The 22995-nt window shown below is 52.8% G+C and overlaps 1 protein-coding gene across 1 annotated transcript in view; it reads right to left on the bottom strand.

The window, feature by feature from the left end:
• Positions 1–22995, bottom strand: part of SCNN1B (sodium channel epithelial 1 subunit beta) — a 47674-nt gene that overhangs the window by 13617 nt on the left and 11062 nt on the right. The window contains exons 2-4 of the mRNA XM_080680051.1: positions 16964–17113; positions 2995–3313; positions 1165–1441 (exon numbers count right to left, since the gene is read on the bottom strand). Coding sequence (XP_080536177.1) covers positions 1165–1441; positions 2995–3305 — 588 coding nt within the window. The 5' untranslated portion in view covers positions 3306–3313; positions 16964–17113. The remainder of the gene's footprint in view (positions 1–1164; positions 1442–2994; positions 3314–16963; positions 17114–22995) is intronic.

Raw genomic sequence — 22995 nt, 5'->3', positions numbered from 1 at the left:
CCTGGGTCCCCAACCAGGGGCATTATCAGAACCACCAGGGAGCTTGTTGACTTAGGACTCCCGGGCTCTGGCGCGGAGCTGCCATTCAGATTCTGCAGAGCGGGGCCCGGGGATTGCAGGTCACAGGCCCCGGGCAGCTCCAGGCAGCGCAGGTGCCTCCCAGTGCAGCCATGCTCCCGCATCCACGTATGCACGGCTGTGGCATTACCCGCCTGATGTTTATGTCCCTCTCTTTGTTGTTGTTAATCCTTACCCGCAGATATTTTCCCATCGATTTTTAGAGTGGGAGGGAGGGGGAGAGACACAGAGAGAAACATCGATGTGAGAGAGACACATTGATTGGCTGCCTCCTGCATCCGCCCTGGCCAGGGCTGGGAATTGAGCCTGCAACCGAGTTGTGTGCCCTTGACCAGAATCGAACCCGGGACCCTTCACTCTGAGGGCCAATGCTCTATCTACTGAGCTAAACCAGCTAGGGCTGTACCCCTGTCTTTTGATAATAAGACTGAATTCGTCCTTCAGGGAGCCACCTCTCCCCTCTTGCTCCAGATGCATGTGGCCTGACCAGGAGAGCCCACCTCCAGCTCACGTGATTGGTTTGGGGCTGAGCATGTGACCTGATGATCAGGCCCAGGCCTTTTGCTGTGGTCACTGGGAAGGAGGGGCATTCTGGGAGAGTGCTGAGCTAGGGAATGTGAGTCTGGCATAGTCTTGGCCCTCCAGGTGGAAAGAGCCGACCAGAGAGTGAAGTCAACTGAGAAAAGTGCAGGTGACTGTTATAGGGATGTACGCCTGAAACCTATATATGTTTATTAACCATTGTCACCCCAATAAATTCAACAAAACATGGTGAACCAAGACAGAAAGTCCTGATGACAGCATCTGAATACCTGGATCCAGCCACACCTGAGCCCAGTGTGCCTGTGGGCTTCTTGATATGTGAGCCAGTGAATTCAGTTTTGCTTAAGCTAGTTTGAGCTGGCAAATGTCTTGCATGCAAATGTCTTGACTAACATACCAGCTATTTCTACGTTTTAAATAGCTGGCAAACACACAGAACAGGCGCTGCCTCTCCCCCAGCAAGGCCCCGGCCATTAAAGGAAAGCAATGCCCACCCACCTCATTGGGTTGGGCCCTGGGTGGACGTGGCCTGGGCCCACTTACCAGCCTCATGGCTATTTTGCACTGCTGGGCATTGCAGGTCCTTCCTGGTGCTGGACTGCCGCTTGCCGAGACATTGTGGTTGTCTGCAAAGAGGTCGAGGACCACAGGGTGGTGGGGGTTCCGCTCGTCAATAAGGACCAGGGGCGTATGGTTCCAGAGGGTGAGGTTCAGGGCCCTGGTGGCATTGGCCCCGGGTGGCTCGGGAGCCATGATCCTCTCCAGGACAGCTTCCATCAGCTGATCCAGGTCCTTTAGCAAATGCCTGACCTTGGAATACCTGGGTGGGAGAGGACTGGTCAGGGGCACGGGGCAGCAGGAAACAGCCATTGTAGCCTGGGATCCCCTCGTACACCAGCACAGCTGCCACCGTGTGCGAGAACGCCCTGCCCAAGCACGCACTTCTCTACCCACCTGCCCATGTGTGTACCCACTCACTCCTGTATTCGCGCACCGAGTATTTAGTGAGCACCTACTATGTGCCAGGCACTGTGAAGGTGTGGAGGACACCGGAAGAACTGAGGCTGTGGGAGTTGCTGTGACTCTTCAAGCTTACCCACTGATGAGGGCAGAGCTGAGCCTGGGCCCTGGGTGTGTGGGCTGCAGTGGGCACGCTGTTTGTATACGGGTGGCGGGGCGTCTGCTGTCTCCCTCCTAGGAGGGGAAGGGGCAGAGGGGCAGGTCTGTGACCCCGAGGGCCTCCTTTCCCGGCAGTGATTTGAGGGCTGTTTTACTATAATTATCAAGGGTCCTCCTGAGCCCTCGCTGCCAGGACCTGCCCACATATGCAGGGACCTATCACTAAAGAAAGGGATTTCCTGGAACTGGAGATGGAGATGAATCCGGAAGTGTGCATCCCCTCCGAGGACCTTCTTGGGACAAGAATGTTCTCCATGCTTCAGCCACACTGGCCCTTCTTTCAATTCTTTGAATGCACCAAACTCTGTCTCACCCAGGCCCTGGGCACATGCTGTGCCCCCCACTTGGAGTGCCCTCTGCGTCTGACTAGGTTGGCTCCTTGTACTCACTCTTCAGGGCATTTTTCTCTGACTGACCCGCTGCCTCTCCTCAGCCCTGGCTAGGTTGGGTCTCCTTGTGTTTCCCCCTCAGAGGCCTTGCCATCGAGTGCTTAAAGGTGGCAGCCTAGACTCAGATCAGGCCTGAGTTCAAATGCCACTGTTGCCCACTGTGTGTCTCGGGGCAGGTTCCTTGACCTCTCTGAATCTCCATTTCCTGGCCTGTAACTTGGGGCTATGACAGGAGTGCCCCCACATAGTTGTGTGGATTAGAATTACATGAGTTACCCTCAACATACTGCCTGGCATTTCACAAGCCCTCGATGCATGGCTGCTGTACTTATTTTTTTTTATCATCACTTTATAATTATTGAGCTATTATAATTAATTTAATATTTAAGAAAAAAAAGATTAATGTCTGTTTTCTTTGGTAGGCTGTGAAGAGGGACTTCTATTCACTGATGTACTCCCAGTACCCATAGCAGTGCCTGGCACATAGTAGGTGTGCTAAACACACATATCGAAGCAACCATTAGGCATTGGTGTGCCTGAAGACAGGGACTGCTAGATATGCCCCAGGTTCTCTTTAAGCCTGGGAGGTTTATGAATTTTGAATCTTACTTGCTGCAAAGGGATGGAAGCAAATAGGGAAAGAAAGAAGGGAAGGAAAGGAATAGGGAGATAAAGGAGGGAAAAGGGGGTAAGAAAAAGAGAGAGAAAGGGAGAGAAACGGGAAGGGAGAAAAGGAAACAGGGTGGGGGGAGAAGGGGGGAAGGAGAGGGGAAAAAAGGCACAGGGAGGCCAGCCTAGCACCTACTGGAAGGGGCTGGCATTGCAGATGGTGACGGCGGGGAAGTCCATGGTCTTGAAGCCGATGGAGAGCGAGACGCTGACTTCCCAGCTCAGGTAGGTCCTGATGAAGACGCCCCACTGCCAGAAGACGATGGAGGCGAAGAGCAGCGTGAGCACGAACCACATGGCCTTCTTCTTGGGCCCCTCGCAGATGATGCGCTTGGGGCCGTGGGTGTTGGTGTTGTCGCAGTACCACACCAGCAGTTCCTTGTAGGTGTAGCCGGGGCCCTTCTGCAGCCGGTGCAGGCACTTGACCAGGTACTTCTTCACCTGCATCGTGGCACCTGCAGAGACACGCATGCCATGCAGCTAGGACACCAGCCTCGCGCCGAGGATGTCCCAGCTTGGCCAGAGCACCCACGGGAGGTGGGCAGTCCAGGTTGCATATGGCACTTGTCCCTCCCTCCTTCCCTCCCTCCCTTCTTTTTCCCTTCCTTTTTGCCATCTCTCATCATCCATCCACTCCTCCATCCAACCAAAACGCATTTATTGAGTGCCTACTGTATGCCAGGCACTGGATTAGTCCTTCTGGACTCAATACCGAGCAAACGAACATGTTTCTGCCCTCCGGGAGCTTCCAGCCTAGCAGCCAAGTCACTTACACCCGCAGCCTCGGGGTTACTGTCTGTGAAATGGGGATAATGGAGCCTAGTTTAGAGACCTGCCGAGAGGTGAAGTAGGGGATCCATGAAAGTGCTCAGCACAGGGCCTCGCACAGGCTAAGTGCTCAGTTTGGTTAGCTGCCATCCGACAAGCTGTTAGCAAGTGGGGCAAACGTGAAGGAAACAGTCCACCAGAAATGCATGGCTGCAGAATGTGATCAGGATGGGACTCCGAGCTCTGAGCTCCCAGAGGCAGGAAGGGTGGAGGTTAAGAACGAGGACTCTGGCCCTGGCCGGTTTGCTTCAGTGGCTGGGGCCGACCAAAGGGTTGAGGTTCTATTTCTGGTCAAGGGCACGGACCTTGGTTGTGGGTTCGATCCCTGTCCCCCATCGGGGCTTGTGTGGGAGGCAACGAATCTCTCTCTCTCTCTCTCTCTCTCTCTCTCTCTCTCTCCCTCTCTCCCTCCCTCCCCCTCTCCCTCTCTCTTCCTTTCCTCCCTCTTCCACTCTCTCAAAAAATCAATGGGGGGAAAATCCTCAGGTGAGGATTACAAGAATGAAGACTCTAGAGCTGAAATGTCTGGCTTTGAGTTTGGCTCTGCCACTTTCCAGTTGTGACTTTGAGTAAATCACTTGCTCACTGCCTCAGATGCCTCATCTGTAAAAATGGGAATAATAATATCCTCTACCTCAGAGAGTTGTTGTGAAGACAATGAAAATATGGAATGTGGATCAATGTCTGGCTCCTAAGTGTCAGCTGCTGTTATTACAACTGCTCACACACCCCAGGCTGAGAGTACCTGGAGGAGGTCACAGCCGGGTTCCCTGGGGAAAGCAGAGTGGGGGACAGGGGGAAGGAGACAGCAGGAGCAAAGGAACCTGGAAGGAGAGCAGGGCCCTGTGGGCCATGCTAAGGATTTGGGTTTCAATCCCAAGAGAACTGAACCTTTGGAGGCGCGATACCCTCAAATCTGCCGTCTGAAAAGAGCGCTGGGCTGTCTGCGGATGCGGGTGGAGTGGGGCGGGGTCCGAGCAAGGGTGCTGCATAGGTGGGTGAGACCTGTCCAACCTCTCTGATTGTTTCCCAGTGGCACGAGGAGGCAGCTTCTTAGGAGGATTAACCAAGACCTGGGAGTGGGCAGGGGAGAGCCTGTGTCCTCCTCCCCGGTACCAGTACCGATACCGAGGGGCACCTGCGGCAGGAGCACCCCGGCCCAGCCCGAGCCCCGCTGGCTGCAGGCCGCCTCCTTCATGAAGCTGTCCGACTCCCTGGCTGAAATGCCCCTCGCCCTCCTCTGACGTTCGGGGCATTGCAGTGGGCAGCCAGGTGCCTGCTCTAGCATCCTCTCCCCCTTGCTCTGCCGTCCCTGAAGGTGAACTGCCCCTCCCCCAGCCAAAGCTGGGGTGAATGGCCAGATTGACCTCCACCCCAGTTTGGACCCCAGGACTCAGTTCTGTTACTTGATGCTGGAATATCTGCGGAAGAGACTCCCTTCCAGCTAAGATGACTAAGTCGGTGGTACTTGGCACCCCAAGTGGGGAAGACTACCCTAGATTACAGCGAACACACAGGAGCCATAAGATGGAGAGAGATTTCTGACATCATTTAAACACCTGGATCCAGCCATTCCATCAGCTGTGGGAACCAATACATTTCTTTCTTGCTTTTGCTAATCCAAATTGGGTGCCTGTCATTTGCAACCATTAGAATCTTAAGGAAAAAGAAATTCCCCTTTTCAGCGTCTCCCCCCCGAGGCTCCTCGGAGGCCCACTCCTCCACTTTCACGAAGCCACTCTGTCAGTCCCTTCACACCCTTCAAGCCCCGCTGATGGCCCCGCTTAACCAGGACCCTCAGGCTCACAGCTCATCAGGCAACAGCATCTGGTTAGAATGAACAACATGCTGTTTTCCTCGGGTTTATTTTTAATGGGATCTTCTGTTTATGATGAGATACACTTATGTAGAAAACAAGACCCTATTCAGTAACCAATAGAAGAGCAGACAGCAAAGACGGCGACAACGACAGGCAAATAAAAGCTGGCAGCGGAAGGCTTGCCTCCTAACTCTGGTTTGGCCCCTGGGAGAGTAACTAAGTAAGAATCAGTAAATGCTACAAACAATGCAGATTTCACCTCCAAGGTGATGGATGGTCTGTGTTTGGAGTGTATACACAGCTTGTGTAGAGAGCTGTTTAAATCTGTTTACAGCTTAAACCGACCCAAAGCAGCTCAGTGGGGATGGAATCCCTAACCTGGACGCAGGAAGAGTGGAGGCCGGCATGCCTCAAACCGTCCCAGAGGGCTGCCTCCATCCCAGCCTGCGCACGGGGCAGCAAGTTCAGAAACAGTAAGCGGTGTGTGCGCCCGTTCCTAAGAGAACATGTGCACTCGCTGTCAGAGACAAAGGCCCTGAGACTGCGCTCGGCCCCTGGTGGAGGGGACTGGTGTCACTGGCTATTCTGCCCACAGGCACGGAAGTGCTGTTCATTAGGTCAGTTCTGAGCCTCCGGACGACAGGTTGCATGTGGACGGCCAGGAGCTGCACTGGGTTTGCACAAGTCCCCCCTCCCATATTAAAAAAATCCCCTTTTGCCCGGCTGGTGGCTCAGTTCGCTGGAGCGTTGTCCCATGCGCCAAAAAGGCCATGGGTCCCATTCCCAGGTGCGGCATCTATGAGAGGCAACCGATCAATGTTCCTCTCTCACAGCAATGTTTCTTTCTCTCCCTTCCTCTCTCTAAAAATCAGTAAAAACATATCATCAAATGAGGATTTTAAAAAAATCCCTTTGTAAAATAACAGCTTTATTGAAATATAATTCACATCGCATAGAATTCACCCATTTAAAGTGTGGAATTCAGTGGATTTTAGTATATCCACAGAATTGTTCAACCATCACCACAATAAATTTTAAACCATTTTTGTCTTCCCCCAAAAGAAACTCTATCCCTCACTTCCTGTCCCTCCCTCCACCCTCCCCTACCCCAGACAACCACTAATCTATTTTCTGTTTCTGTAGATTTACCTATTCTGGAGATTTCATATGAATACAACCATACATTATGTAGCCCTTTGTGCTGGTTTCTTCCACTTCTCATAATGTTTTCTAGGCTCATCCATGTTGTAGCCTGTAGCAGCGTTTTTTTAATTGTCAAATAATATTCCCTATTATGGATATGTCACATTTTATTTATCCATTCATCAAGTAATGGACAGTTGGCTATTATGCTACTATAAACATGTGTATACACATTTTGGTGTGGACATGTTTTCACTTCTCTTGGGTTCATACCCTGGAGAGGACCTGCCCCTGGATCAGATGGTGAGCTCTCTCTGTCTAACCTTTCCAAGAGCTCCCACTGCAGTGCATGAGGGTTCCAGTTCCTTCACATCTTCCAACTTTGCCAATGGCCGTTAAAAAGTTACTGTAGCCATCCTAGTGGGTGTGACGTGGTGCTTATTCTGTTTTTCATTTGCTTTTTTCTGATGACTCATGTTGTTGATCATCTTTTCATGGGTTATTGGCCAATACAGTCATTAAAGGGCCAATAAATCTTTGGAGAAATATGTATTCAGATCCTTTGCACATGTATTTTAATTGGTCTATTTGTCTTTTTATTGCTAAGTTCTAAGAGTTATTTATATTTTCCATATACGTTCCTTATCAGATGTAGGATTTGCAAAGATGTTCTGTGGTTATCTTTTCACCTTCTTGACTGTGTCCTTTGAAGCACAAAACTTTTTAAATTTGATGAAAACCAATTTGTCTATGTTTCTTTTGTTGCTCTCACATTGCCTAATCCAAGGTCATAAAGATTTATTCCTACTATCTATTCTAAGAGTTTCAAGATTTTAGCTTTTATATTTAGGTCTTTGGTCCAGTTTGAAGGAATTTTTGTATGTGGTGTGAGGTAGGGGTTCAATTTCATTATTTTGTATGCAGATAGCCACTTGTCCTAACACCAAGACTATTCTTTCCCCATGTAATTTCCTTGTCATCCTTAGTGGTTATTTTTTTAAATTACTTAAAGAAAACCTAAATAAATGGCAAGATACACCATGTTCATGGGTCAGCAGACTCAATATTGTTAACATGTCAGTTAACCCCAAATTAATCTCTAGAGATAACTGAATCTTAATCAAAATCCCAGCAACTTTTAGCAGAAATCAATAAGCTGATTCTAAAATTCATATGGAAAAGCAAAATAAAATAGAAAAAAAAAACACTTTGGAAAAGAAGAACAAAGTTGAAAGGCATATACCATCTGAATCAAGACTTACTATAAGATGAAATAATCAGAACAGTGTGACATTGGTGTAATGATAGACCTATTGACCAATGGAATGGGAAAGAGGGTCCAGAACTAGCTGCCAAGGTACTTTAATGTAGGAAGGATAGTCTTTTCAACCAGATGCTGAAACAAATGGATGTCCATAAAGAAAAAGGTGAATTTCAACCCCTACTCCACACTATATACAAACATTAACTTAAAATAGATCAGAGACTGAAACACAAGACCTTACGCTGTGGGCCACGCAGAAGGAAGACAGGGGACATCTATGCATGTCATGTGGGCAGCGCTGTTTAAGGAGGGTCACCAAACCATGAATCAGAAAAGGAAAAAACCTATAAGGTGTATTTGGTTAAAATAAAATCTTACTTTCAAAAGACACTGTTAAGAAAATGAAAGAGAAAGCCAGGAGAAAATATTTGTAATAACATGTCTGAAAAAGAATCTGTGTGAAGAATACATAAAGAGTCCTGAGAACTCAATAAGAAAGCAAGAGGCCCAACAAAAATGGGCAACAGGTTTGAAAAGACAGGCAGAAGAGGATGTATGAATGGCCCATGAGCACATGAAAAGATGCTTCACTCATTACTCACTGGGGAAATGCAAATCCAGAGCACATGGAGAGGCCACCTCCCACCCACCAGGCGTGACAGCGCCAGGGCTGGCGAGCACGTGGAGCAATCGGAACTCTCCGACGTGACTGGCTGGAACGCAAAATGGTACAGTCACTTTGGAAAACAGTTTGGCAGTTTCTCATAAAGTTAAAAGGACGCTTATCATATAACCTAGCAATTCTACTTTTATTTACCCCAGAGAATTAAAAATATGCTCAACCAAAGACTTTTATGTATACATTTATAGCAGCCTTATTCATTAATAACCTCAAACTAAAAACAAGCCAAATGACCAATGTGTGAATAAATAAACTGGGGCATATCCAGACCATGGAAAACTCTTTAGCAATGAGAAGGAACTGAATATTGGAACATATACAATGTGGATGGCATTAACAAATCATTGCTGAGTAACTGAAGCTGGGCACAAAAGAATTCCTGCTATATGATTCCATTTCTACGGAAAAGACATTCTCATCTACAGGGACAGGAGACATGCCAGTGAGGCCCTGGCCCTGGTGAGCAGTGGTTTGACTAGAAAGATACATAGAGGAAGCTTTTGGAGATGATGAAAATATTCTACATATTGAGTGAGATGTTTAATTGGGGTGCATATATTTGTAAAAACTCATCAAATACTATACCTAAAATGGAGGTATTTTATTGTATATAAATTATATCTGAATAAGGTTTTAACCAAATACTTAAATCCATTGCCATTTTGAAATTGAGATTTCACATTTAAAAAAAAAATCCTGATCTTCTTCCTCTTTTGAAAAATCAGAATGACCTGACGACTGTCCCCCTGTGGCAATATTCTGCTGGGGCTGCGCAGCAGCTGCCCCGAGCCGGAGCCTGCGTGCCCGTCACGCCTCGTCTCCCATTCCCTGTCTTTTTACACGCAGCCCACTCTGCTCGTTTTTTGTCCCCTGTGTTGGTGTATATGGACATATGACCTAGCGACCCTTGTCAATCATAGGTTAGATGCTTTCATTAAAATCCCCTGTACTTACTGTTGCACTAAAACCTCAATTATACAAGGTTATCAGGGAATAAGTGTGTGGGTAGCTGGATTTTTATAGTTAATTGAAGGTTCGCTGGAAAATGGATGTGACTCTGGTGATTAAAAAGTTGTTCACGGCCCTAACCGGTTTGACTTAGTGGATAGAGCGTCGGCCTGCGGACTGAAGGGTCCCAGGTTCGATTCCAGTCAAGGGCATGTACCTTGGTAGCAGGCACATCCCCAGTAGGGGATGTGCAGGAGGCAGCTGATTGATGTTTCTCTCTCATCGATGTTTCTAAGTCTCTATCCATCTCCCTTCCTCTCTGTAAAATTCAATAAACTATATTTTTAAAAAAAGTTGTTCATGTTTCTGCATCTGCCAGGGCAGCTCTGGAACAGGTAGGCTGTCCGTGCCCCGCCGGGCTGGAGCCCCGCTGTGCTTGCTGTTCCTACTGCAGGACAACATCAGGGGAGGGGCTGGGGTTTCTCCAGGGGCCGAGGCGTGTCCTGGACATCATTTCCATTGATAAAGGCAAATATGTGCATTGCAGGCACCCAGATTTTGGTCTCTGTATGCCATTCCTGACCAAAAACACCCAGGGCTTCTTAGCAAATGGCTGTGCCTCTTTGGTGCAGGAAATGTACAAGAGGAACCTGTGCTATGTGATCATAGCAGAAAGCAGAGAAAGGCACCTGGGCCACTCAAAGGACCCCTTGAAGGGGCTCTTCCTGCCAAAGGGGCGGGGGGGGGGGTGATTTGAGCATCTTAAAAAACCTGCAATAAATTGCAACATTAAATGCATAAAAAGTCTGTGAGCTCAAAATAATGTTGAGAAAGGAAAACATGAATATTACCGATGAATAAATGTCATTAATAAATGGGCCCACTCAGGTTGCTTTTCCTGTATTTGGTGCACGAGCCACTGTTACGCTCAGTACACTGCTTCCCTTACTGCACGGGCCTGCAACGTTCCGCTCGACATGCAGCCCGAGGCCTGCTTTTGTACAGCCCTTCAGCTACGAATGGTTTTTATGGATTTTTTTTTCCAAAATGATTTTCTTTTATTTTTTCCATCTCCTTTTATCCCCTCTGCGAAGGGGTGGAAGGGAGGACCGTGGCGTGACAGAGGCACACGTGACCCGCAAAGCCGACACTAAGCTCCCTGGCCCTCCAAAGGACACGTGTGCTGGCACCTGGCCTCCTGTGCCTGCGGATCTGCAGTAAATAGAGAGAAGTCTTTAAAATGGGTTTGCCCTTCAGTCTCTGTAAGCTTATGTTATTTTCCTCAGTACCTGCTAATTCAATGTTTCTGAACATCAGCGATTTGCCTTCACGGCTCTTGCTGAATCCCTATAGCACTGGTATCATTATTTACTTAACAGAAATCATCACCTCGGCTCACTTTTCTGCTTTAAAAAATTCAGCCTTGTCCTGAATACTAAGCAGTGCTGTGCCTGTGAAATAGGTTTGCTGTGCTCAACCTTTTTTTGTAATGCACATGAAAATAATTTCACTATTTGAAAAAGGGCTGCTCTGTGTAGCACTGACAGTCACCTTGCTCACCGCCCTTCAGGAAATTATCTGGTGATTACTTTCTACCTGCACTGCCACAGACATGCGATCTCCGCCCAGCATCCTCCTCTGTCTCCCTGCCCTTCTTTACGTCCGGGGCGGCATAGTTATGCCCATTTCACAGAGCGCACAGCGGGACTTACCCACGGTCTCAGTGAGTCAGAGGTAGATATGGAAATAGACAGCAGGTCCCCTGGCTCCTGGCCACTCGTCGAGGTGAGACACCCGACCTCTTGCACGTGCTCTGGTGGGTGTCGGGGAAGCCTGCAGTGTAGCAACAGATCCACCGCCTGCTCGTGCTCGCCAAGGCGGTGCTCAGCATAAAGCCAAACTCGTGGGACGGAGGGAGGCGGTAAGGAAAGTGGCTCCTTCCAAGACCTTATTTGAGCTGATTAGAGGAGGAGGATGCTGCCAGGGTGTATGGTTAAGGGGAAGAAAAGAAAGGGCAGATCAGCATGTACAGCCGGCATGCATTTGTGTAGACAAGAGAGACATTTACCTCTGGGCGGGGAGGGGGCACCAGAAAGTGTTCACAGGAGCGGCTGGGGGACAGGCAGGAAGGAGACTTGAAAGCAAGTTACTCCTTATGTACCTTTTGTATTTTGGACCATATCAATGTTTTTAAAAAATTAGATTTATTGGTGTAATATTGGTTAATACATATCAAGGTTTAATCTATTCATTTATTCAGTCAGTAACTGTTAAGCACTGACTGTGTGCTCAGCACTGTTGTAGGCGCCAAGCATCCATCAACACACAGTCAAGTTGTGAACCCCTGCCTGGCCAGTGTGGTGTGTGTGCTGATGGCGGCCCTGGCGCAGTCACTGGAGAGCAGGTGGCCTCCTGTGGCATTTAGAATGTGCTGGCCAGGACCCTGCACGTCCCCTTCTTGCCCATGCTGCGCGGGAGCTTGCATGCGTGGGTGCGTGCATACCCCCGTGAGCGCAGCGCCGATGGCGATTGCAGCATCGTAACACCCTCAAACTGGAAGCCTCCTCACTGCCCAGAATGGAAAGGCTGCTGTGAGGGTGGGGTGCAAACCATCGCAAGGGCTGTGGGAGCAAAGCGAGGAAGAGCAGCTGCGCTTGGGGCTCGCTGCGGGGTGGGGAGCAGTTCCGAAAGGTGCTTTAGGCGAGCGGAGGTGTTAATACTGTCGCCTTTGGGTGACCAGGCCGGGTGGGCTGGGCCGGAGCGCTGGAGGGACAGCCCCACTGCCATCAGCCAGCCGCCTGGCCCTCGCCTGCAGATCTTGATATAAATGTGCTCCTTGTCTGCTGGCCGCGAGGTGGGCGGTCAGACGCACGGTCTCGGGAGCGCCGCACAGTCGTTCCGGCCCCGAAATGCTAAGACTTCACGGCCAGTCCTGTGGCAGGGTCAGGGGTGGGTCACTCGCTTCTGTCTCTGTGGTGTCCAGGTGGTGGCCACATTCCCGTGCCTCAAGAGGTGACCTTTGGGGTCACTTCCCCACATGTTGGGGTGTTGTCCGGGGTGATGGGGAGCACAACGGTAAGTGTCCCACTGCCTCACTCTGTGTTGGGTGAGGGTGGAGTCCCTCTCTCAACCTCTGGGGCAGGGAGACCTCACAGGCAGTGAGGAGGTCCCATGTGCCGCGCAGATGGGTGCACCCCCGGCCTTTGATAGGCCACCGACGCCCACCATGAAGGACCCGGAAATGACTCACATCCCCACTGGGGGCTCACAGAGGGGCTGGGGTAAGGCCTAGTTAGGGCCTGGCTCTGCTGTTTCCTCAAGGAGGGGCTCAAGCCACGACAACAACAGGTTGGCCTTTGGAGTCTCACCTGTAACCTGGGATAACAGTACCCGTGCCTCCGAGGCAGTGCCGGGCTTCAGGGAGAGACAGCTTGGGAAGCGCTGCGCACAGGGCCTGCACGCGGCCTGAGCCACGGTAGCTGCGACGACCGACTGTCATTATTTATGCAAGGAGCAGAGTCATTCAATGGCCCCGCCTCACCTGGGCTGTTGGGACTGGCACTCACGGGGACATGGCCAGCTGGAGATGTGGCACCAGGCTCCGCCCCTTGTGGGACTGGTCCTTCCCTGGCCAGAAATCCCATGGTCCCCAGTGTCTCCAGTGGTCCCCATGACCCCCATGGCCGGCAACTGGCTTTCCCAGACCACTCCTGTGAACAGCTCTCCCTACCCGCTCCTAGCTCCCAGCATGTGGACGCGGCCCATGGGCGCTGGCCTCCAAAAGAGCACTTCCTACACTGTCCCAGCGGAAGGGAGACGGGCGAGCGGCCTGTGGATGGAGCCTCACTCCCCGCGGTGCCCTGGCCCTGGGCGTCTCTGCTAGGTGCTGAGGCCGGGAGAGCGAAGCACGGAGCTGCTGACCGGCCTGTGGATCCCTTTCTGTGGCTCATCCTCACAGAGGCTCATCCCACGTCCTGAGTGCTGCAGCAGTGCCGGCCCAGATACAGCTCTTCCTCCCGGGCTAATGCTAAGCTCCTGGGAGAGAAGTGGGGGCTCCTGCTGAAGGCCGCTGCATCAGCGGGGTAGGGGCCCCCCGTGCTCTCTCCTCCTGCTACCTTCTTTAAAGCCTGAGTATCTGGTCACTGCTCCAGTGCCATCATGCTCCCTTTCCCCCAGGCAAAATGAAGCCATCTTCCCCGAGAGCCGTTCCGGCTGAGCTTTGTACCTGGGGTGTGGGAGAGGAGGGAGCCGTTAGGCCAGCTGCAGGCCCTGAGTGCGGCCCAGGAGAGCTGAGAACCGCATGACCACAACAGGAGCCAACAGGGGCACAGTGAGCGGGCGGGGCTGCCCCGACCTCCACCGACCTGCCAGCCTCCATCCTGCCAGTGCCCATGGGGCCGGTCCAGATGGAAGATGAGGGATGATGTCAGGGAAGTGCTCAGAGCTGCTGCTGGGGCAGCACTAGCCAAGCCCTGCCAGGAGTGGGAGCAGGCACCGGGCCGTGGGGAACCTGGCCTGCTCTCTGGGGGTGACACCGCCCTGCCCACCCCCCACCGTAGGCTCAGCCGGGAGTTCAGCGCATCCCACACCCTCGCCCCTCGGGCACCACATGAAAAGCAGGCCGCAGGGTCCTCACGAGACAGGCACCTGGGAGGGACGGTCAGTCAGCACTCTCGGTGGACTGGGGCTCCTGCTGGAGAAAAGGCCTCACGCCCGGTTGAGGGCTCCACCCCTTAAGGGGTGTCTAGGGGGCAGCCGATGGCTATTTCGCTTTCACATTGGTGTTTCTCTCTCCCCCTCTCCCTCTGTCTAAAAAAATCAATTAAAAAAAGTATCACTTCAAAAATTAACGCTCAAGTTATGGTGAAGGTGGTGAACCGAAGCCCACGGTTCAGAGGCGTTTGCCACAAGGTTGCAGGAGTGCCAGCCTGGCCCAGCGCCCGGTTTTGAGAACTCAGATCATGCACCTGCGCTGACTGCTTGGTCCCAGTTCCTTCTAGACCCTTGACCCAGCTCCCACTGCAAGGCGAAGGCCAAGGAGCTGCCGCTGAAGGGGCCTCTGGCCTCGAGAGCAGGTCGAGGCTGGCGCTGACGGTGGCACTGGCCTTGTGCTCAGGGGCTAACTCTTGGTGCCCAAAGACACACTGTGGGCGCTGCCTTCTTGATTTGGGCTGCAGCTGGGTACCAATTATACTCTCCTTGACTCAATACCTTCCTTTATGTTGACTCACTCTTGTTTTTACTTAAAGATCTGCTTGAGCTTTGTCCTAAGCAACAATGTCCACAAAATCACAGGTTCCAGGTTACTAATTACATATGTTTTCTAATACAGCACAATTACTAGTGAGATGAAAGGCGTTTCTCAGCGCACCATCTAAAAACCATCTCCGTGTGCCACGCTGCTCAGGGAGACAGATTCGGCCGAGGTCCTCCCGTCTCCTTCACGCACCAGGTTAGATAAATACCTCGCCACCCGCGGCTCAAGGGTAACCACTGTGTGGACCCCTCAGCCCCCAGTGCTGTGCCAGGCTGTGTTCTTACAAAACCCGTTCTGTTGGTTTTTCTACTACCAGCCTAAGATTACATCAGCCTCCATCCCAGGAGGCGTCTGACACATGACCTGCCACCCAGCCCACAGCCCTAAACTCCAGGACATCAGGTGTGGCCAGGCTGCCGGAAAAACCCCTGACGTTGGAATGGCCTTTTAAAGGGGAAGCAGCACTCATCTGGCCTCTGGCCAACAGGCTACGCCTTGGAGGAACTGTCCTGTCAGAAGGCCAGCGTGCTCCTGGTTTGTCATTTCCTTGTTCGACGGGTGGCCAGTGCCATACGCAGGTTTGAAAGATGACCACACCTTGTGCCCATGAAACCCTCGCCGCTGTCTTCTCTGTGTGGACTCCTGGCGACAGGGCAGCAGGATGCCAGGGCACATGTGACACACCCGGAGCCTGAGAAGGGTGCTTAACTGTTTCTGTTTAAAAAACTGGGTTTATGTGCAGAGGAAGAACAATCTGCATGGGGTTAAAAAGATGGTTATACTGGTGATCTTGGTGGGGAAGGATCTATGGCTGTTTAAAAAATGTTCTTAGTTTATCTGTGGTTTGTAATTTTCTACAATGCACAGATATTGCTTGTATGATTAAAAAGTAATAAAGGAGAAAGTTATTTTTTTATATCAATAGGGCAAAAAGTGAGATTATAGCTTTATGGGAAAATGGATTGTCAGGAAAGACGGTTGTTAGACACCTGAAACTGATATAATTGTATTAACCAATGTCACCCCAATTAATTCAATTAAAAAAATGAGTGTAGGGATCTTAGCCTTTAGCTGTGACTTTAGGGGAAGGGGCAGGCGATGCTGGGTGGGTTGGGATCAAGTGTCCACTGGGGCTTTTGGAGAAGTTCAGGTTAGAGGACTCTTCAGCCTGGGTTCTAGTATTTGCAAGTTTCCAAAAACTCGTTACTTTTATAAAATGTTTAAAAGCCTCACAGAGAGGGGGTCCAAGACAGCTGGGAAACTCGGCCTGGGCCTCTCCAGCTCGACAGTGCTCCCCATGGAGGCAGGCGGGCCCTTCCTTCACTCCCGGGCACAGGGTGAGCCCGGGACGGCGTCCCGCGGAGGCGGCAGCCTCGGAACGCGCATTTCCTGGGTGGCTCCTGTCTCCAAACCCTTGTTGACAGAGTCTTGAAGCCTTGTTTGCTTCCTTGTTGCTGGGACGCGGCTGCTCCGGGCTTTATAATGTACAATTACGTTCACGTGGGGAGACAGCTCGCCCCCCAGGCCTGATGCCAGGCGCCATGCCATCGCATCCTAATGGGCAGACAACTTGGGGGTGCCAACCGTAAGCACACAAGCCCACGGCCCTCCCCTCCCCAGCATGCAAGCGGCCACTTGCCCAGGGTGGGTGGTGTGTGTTGACAGCTGGTGGGGAGGAATGTGGCCAGTTTCATGTGCTCCCTGCCTCCCTCCCTGCTAAGGCTGGAGGCGACTTGAAGGGGAAAATGTCTGCCAAGCCTCGGAACAGGCCAGTGGGCGGGGAGTAGGGGCGGAGGATGGAGATGGTTACCCCACTGGGAAGAAAAGGCCGTGTCCTGACGAGAGTCAGAAAAATAAGGTCACCCTGGTAAAATTTTGAGGCTCACGCAATAGGTCCAGCTCTATAGCATCTCTATTTGCCACCAGGAAACACGAATTATTCTACTATTATTCACAATGTGAGCTTCAGAGTCAGAGGTGAGTGGAGTCTCAGACCATCACAAGGGCTCATCTGTCTATGCCCCCACCTCCCGGGCCTGCATTTTCAGGAAGGGCTGAAAGGGGCCAATGCTCGAAAAGCGCTGGGCGTGGCGGGGTGCTGGCTGTTGTCCTTGCGGGGGAAGGGGTGGAACAGTGCAGGTGGCTGCTGGGCGTGCACACTCACCTGCGAGGCGGCCTCGGAAAGGAAAGGACGGTGCCGGCAGGGGCGTTTCCCAGCTCAGAAAGGAAAGCTTGGAGCCCCGCACTGCACTTCCCCAGGCCCCGCTGGTCCGGGTCACACTTCTGTCAGAAACTGTCAAGGGCGCCCCTGTGTCTGCAGAATAAAGGAGGAGCCCTTAGCTGGCTTTCAAGATGCCGTTCAGTGTGGCCCCCTCATTCCCCTTTAAAACAGGATAGTGCTTAAGAGCGTGGGTTTAAATCCCAGCCGTCACTCACTGCGTGACTGTGGAATCAACTTACCCTCTCTGTGCCCTGGTTTCCCCATCTGTCCAGTTAGGGGAAAGCAGTACCTACTTCATTTCCAGCCCCACCACCCCCCCCCCCGCACCCCCCGCCCGGCCCCGCCCCGAATGGAAGTCACCTTGTCATCCTCCTCCTCCTCCCGCCCTTGCCCTGTGGACCAACTCCTTCTATTTTACTTCCCTCTGTCTCAGATCATGGCTATTTACATCCCTCTCTAATCCGTGCTACTGGGTGGGGAGGTCCCTGGATTTCCCAATGCTTGAGTTTGGAACTTGCACACAGTAGGTGTTCAGTAAGTATGCCTGGCCTTCAGGGCTGGGTGGGGCAGGGTTGACATTCAGCTGCTAGCCTGGGTGTGGTTTCGAGGGTTGATTATGATTGGAAACCTTTCCTGGGGGAAGGGCCTTTTACATAAACATTCTAAATATGATCACTGCTCTGTGTGTAGGGGTGGGGGGCACCTGCTCTCCTTCCATCCACCTGCCACTTGGAGCTCAATTGTGTCCCCCAAATTCATATGTTGAAGTCCTAACCCCCAGGACCTTAGAATTGACTGCACTTTAGGGTCTTTAAAGAGATGCTAAAGTTAAATGGGGCCAACAGGGTGGCCCTAATCCGACCTGACTGGCCTGATCATAAGAAGAGGACATTTGGACACCCAAAGAGACACCAGGGGCCCTCTCATAGGAGAGACCTTGTGAGGACATAGCCAGAGGCGGCAGCTGCAGCCACAGAGGCCTCAGGAGGCGCCTGGACCTTGGACTTTCAGCCTCCAGAATGGTGGGAAAAGTTTTTGTTGTTTAAGCCGCCAGTAGGGGTATTTTGTCATAGCAGCCTGATTGACTAATAAAAGCTGTAATAAGAGCAGGAACCAGGAGGCATGAGGGTGAGCCGAGGGTGAGGAGAGCGGAGGCTGGGGGCCTCCCTCCCACTTCTAGATTATGAGGCCAGGCCGGTCAGTAAGCCCCCAGACCCCACAGAATGATTTCTGCTCGGGGCTGAGTCTATTCTCCCTTGCCGACCAACAGACTCCATGCCCTTCTATAGAAACACACTCCATATTTAACTGCCCACCTTGCAAGTCCTTCCCATTACCAGATTAAAGGCAATAATACATGGCATCTTAAACCTATTATTATTATTAGAGGACTGGTGCACGAAATTCATGCACTAGGGGGGAGGGGGGGGCAGGGGGGAGAAGTCCCCTCAGCCTGGCCTGCACCCTCTTGCAATCCGGGACCTTTCAGGGAATGTCTGACTGCCAGTTTAGGCCTGATCCTGCAGGGATCCCTGCGGAATCCGGCCTAAACTGGCAGTCAGACATCCCTCTCACAATCCAGGACTGCTGGCTCCTAACTGCTCGCCTGCCTGCCTGATCGCCACTAGCCAATCACCTGACTGCCTGATTGCCCCTAACCATTCTCCTGCTTGCCTGATCGTCCCTAACCACTTGCCTGCATGCCTAATTGCCCCTAACCACCTCTGCCTGCCTGCCTCATCGCCCCAACCACTCACCTGCCTGACTGATTGCCCCTAACTGCCTCTGACTGCTGCCTGATCACCCCTAATTGCTCTGCCTGCCTGCCTGATCACCCCTAACTGCTCCCTGAGGGGCGGGGCCAGCCAGGGCGAGGGGCCGTGATGTTCTGGTCTCTGGTCTGGTCGCTCTGGTCATCTCACCATTTTGGTTACTGGGATTTTATTATATAGGATTTGCCTTAGACAAAGAGTGAGAGTTCAAAATTTTTTGTCCAGAAGACCTTGCATTTTCTTGCAATGAGTCCAGCAACAGCTTCCCACCACACTTGGAGTAAAACCCAAACTCCTTCCCAGTGCTTAGAGGGCCTGGCCGCCCCCTCCTGCCCCATCCCTCCCCTCTGCTCCTCCAGTTTCCAAAATTGCTTCTTGCTGTTCCCACGTGGAGCAGTGGCCCCTGGACCACTGATCCCCAGCCCCTGCCAAGCTCCAGGCTGTGCCCCAGGATCACACACACACACACACACACACACACACACACACACACACACATATATAATTGATTTTAGAGAGAGAGAGAGAGAGAGAGAGAGAGAGATAGAGAGAAACATCAATGATGACAGAGAATCATTGATTGGCTGCCTCCTGCACACACCCTACTAGGACTGAGCCCGCAACCCGGGTGTGTGCCCTTGGCCGGAATCGAACCTGGGACCCTTCAGTCGGCAGGCCGATGCTCTATCCACTGAGCCAAACCGGTTAGGGCTCTTTTCACTTTTTAAAAAATTTAAAGTTGCTTATGTGGGTTAGACTTGGGGCTTGTGTTATATTTATATTGAATGGCACTGGCCTAGAACCATGGCCAGTACACAGTAGGCACTTAAATGGGAGTTGAATATCAGAGTGAATATAGTGGCTGCCAAATAGGTACGGTTCTGCCTGCCAGGCTACACGAGAACGGGAGGGAGGCTGCGGCAGAAGGGTTCACATCACTAACGAATCATAACTAACATCTGCTCTATGCTGCTAGGAGAGCCGCTTGCTGGGCGCCAGCCTGTGCCTGCCTCTGCACTTCCCTCACACTCGTCAGTCCTGCACGGCCCCACCAACACTGCCGCTGCCCAAGGTCACTGTGGTGGCCCCACTGACACTGCCGCTGCCCAAGGTCACCGTGGTGGCCCCACTGACACTGCCGCTGCCCAAGGTCACTGTGGTGGCCCCACTGACACTGCTGCTGCCCAAGGTCACTGTGGTGGCCCCACTGACACTGCCGCTGCCCAAGGTCACCGTGGTGGCCCCACTGACACTGCCGCTGCCCAAGGTCACTGTGGTGGCCCCACTGACACTGCCGCTGCCCAAGGTCACCGTGGTGGCCCCACTGACACTGCTGCTGCCCAAGGTCACTGTGGTGGCCCCACTGACACTGCCGCTGCCCAAGGTCACCGTGGTGGCCCCACTGACACTGCCGCTGCCCAAGGTCACCGTGGTGGCCCCACTGACACTGCCGCTGCCCAAGGTCACTGTGGTGGCCCCACTGACACTGCCGCTGCCCAAGGTCACTGTGGTGGCCCCACTGACACTGCCGCTGCCCAAGGTCACCGTGGCGGGTGAAGAGCCAGGGCTTGCAAAGGCTGCCAGGCCTCCCCGTGCGCCTGCCCACCCAGTCCTGCCACATGGGCTGCCTGGGATGGACAGTGGCAGGAGCCTCTGAGCCAAGGAAGAGCCCTGTGAGGCAGCCAGTCCTTGCCCTGAAGGCCCAGGAAGAGAATTAAATAATTCACAATCTCTGATCAACTCAAGTTTACCCATCCAGGTCCAGCTGCCAGCCCTCTCAGGTTCAAGGATTCCAGGAAACTGGTCCTGGCCTGGGAGGTCATTCTTGTTCTAGGCAGTTGTGGCAGATGGCGCTGGGCCCAGCCCGACCCCCGCAAGGCGCCGCCAGAGTTCCCGTAGCCCAGCACCGCAGCTCAGGGGGCGGCCTCTCCCCTCCTGGCTGTGGCTGCAGGCCTGGCTCCACCAACACCCCATATCTGGCCTCAGATCTGCTGAAGCAGGGCCCCTGTGGTATCTAAGGGGAGACCTCTGCTGGGGACGCCTCTTGGGAGGACGTAAGGACCAGGACCTGTCGGAGCGGGCAGAGCTATACGGCACCCGGATAGGACTCTGTTTGTCTGTAAATTGTGGCTCTGAGCTTGAGGAGGCTGCTTGGACTGGACAGACAGTTGATACCAAGAAGCCAAGAAAGACTTGCTTCCCTCGGCAACAGCTGGGCGTCTGAGGTCCGAGGGAATAAAGACCCTGCTGTGGGGGCCCTCCCAGTCCCCACACCAGGTGTGAGGCGGAGGGTCAAGCGCACGCTGCCCAGCCTCGAGCCGTGCTTCTCCGCATCCGGCTGCAGTGGTGGCACCAGGTGGGGTGGGGGGACTTGCTGAAAGGCTAGTCTCAGTCCCCCCCAGGCCTCCGGAATCAGAAACTGTGTTTTCACAGCCCCCGGGAGACTCCAGGCCACATGGAAGTTCGAGAATCCAGGCCGACAGCCTCACTGCCAGGCACCAGGTCACACCGTAGCAGCTCGCCCTCCTGAATCGGAACCTAGACCGCGGGGACACGTGTGCGTGTTAGAGTCTGAGATGTGTTGGGCACATCCTTACCATTAAGTCAGGACTCTCAAACTCAAATGCTGTCAGGGGCCAAGCAGGTGATGTGAAAGGATGAAGCCACGGCAGATCCAGCAGCTGCTGCCACTTGGAAATAAGGCCCCTGGGGGCAGCCGGCAACGCTGCCCACAGGCCGGGGCAGAAAAGGTGCCTAAACTCTGGCAAGCTTTCTGAGCATTGGGCAGCCCTCCCAGGTGTGGCAGGAGGTGCACAGTAGGGGCTGGGACAGGGGTTCCCAAACTCAGCGGCGTAGTGGACCTGGCTGCACCCCGGACAGTCTGACTTACTTGGTCTGGGGAATCACCTGAGCATCAAGCTTTCAAAAGCTCCCAGTCTTCCAACAAGCAGCAGGGCCTGGGAGCCACGTGCTGGAGCAAACCTTTCCGTGAAGGGCCGTGCAGTGATGGCTTAGGCTTGTGGGCCACACCGTCTTGGTGGCAGCTGCACGCTGCCACAGCAGTTCAAAAGCAGGGTGGCCACAGCTAATATTAAGTGATGGGGCGTGGTTGCGTTTCCATAACACTGAATTTTGAACTTCATGTCATTTGCATGTATCATGAAATATTACTTTCCTCTTGTTTTTACCGACCATGGAAGAAACCTTCTTAGCTCACAGGCTGCACAGAAACAGCTGGTGGGCTGAACTTGGCCTTGGGGCTGTTGGCTGCTGACCTCTGGGGATGAGCCGGGGGATGGAAGGCCACACTGAGTCCTTTCCTTCCTGGCATTTGCCCGCACCACCTCCCCTCACAGTCTCGGAACCTCAGCAGCACCTGATTATGGAAAGTCATGTTAACAAGTCCTGGGTCTGGCTCTGGGCCAAAGACTTCAGTGTGGGCCCCAATCCTCCATCGCCCTGGCGGGATTTCAGGGAGCTGCCTTCCAACGGGCCACTCTGAGCCCCACCTCCCCGCCTGGTGATGTCCCTGACCCTTACCATGCAGTGTCCGGGTAACTACCTGGCGGACACTACACTTAGAGCTATGCCTACAACATTGCTTCCTTCTCACGGGCACTCGCCAGAGAGGGAGGATAGGATACACCCACGTGTATTATTGAATACCCATATTTTAGAGGAGGAAACCGAGGCACCGAGAGGTCAGGTGATTTGCTCAGTCGCACAGCAGAGCAGAATTGAACCCGCGTCTGTCTGACTCCAGGATCTGCTCTTATAACCACATTGCCATATTGTCTCTCAATCATCGACTTAAAGGACAATCTGTGACCCATCACCATCCCTGGTCACCCAATGCCCAGGCACAACCTTCTCAGGGACAAGCCTTGGGCAGCGAGGCTCTCTGCGTTGGAGTGGCATACAGACCCTGCTCGCTGGGCCTGAACTGCAGCCAGACCTGGGGCACCCAAGGTAGATTCTGCACCCTCGGCCGGAGGGGCTCGCAGAGCTGCCCTGCGTGGCCGAGCAGGCAGTGCCCCGCACAAGCCTCGGGGCATCATTCACACGTATTCTGTGTGAACTCTTGTGCATCATTCACACGTATTCTGTGTGAACGACACCCTGGAGCTGTGGAGCATACAGCCCACACAGCTGTTGGCGGCAGCCCTGGAGGCTGGAGGTGAGATGCTCAGGCCGCCTGGTGCC

The sequence above is a fragment of the Plecotus auritus genome, assembly GCF_963455305.1.
Source record: "Plecotus auritus genome assembly, chromosome: 7".
NCBI lineage: Eukaryota > Metazoa > Chordata > Mammalia > Chiroptera > Vespertilionidae > Plecotus > Plecotus auritus.
Note: the sequence above shows the minus strand (reverse complement) of the source record. Positions and strands in the feature narration are given on the sequence as shown.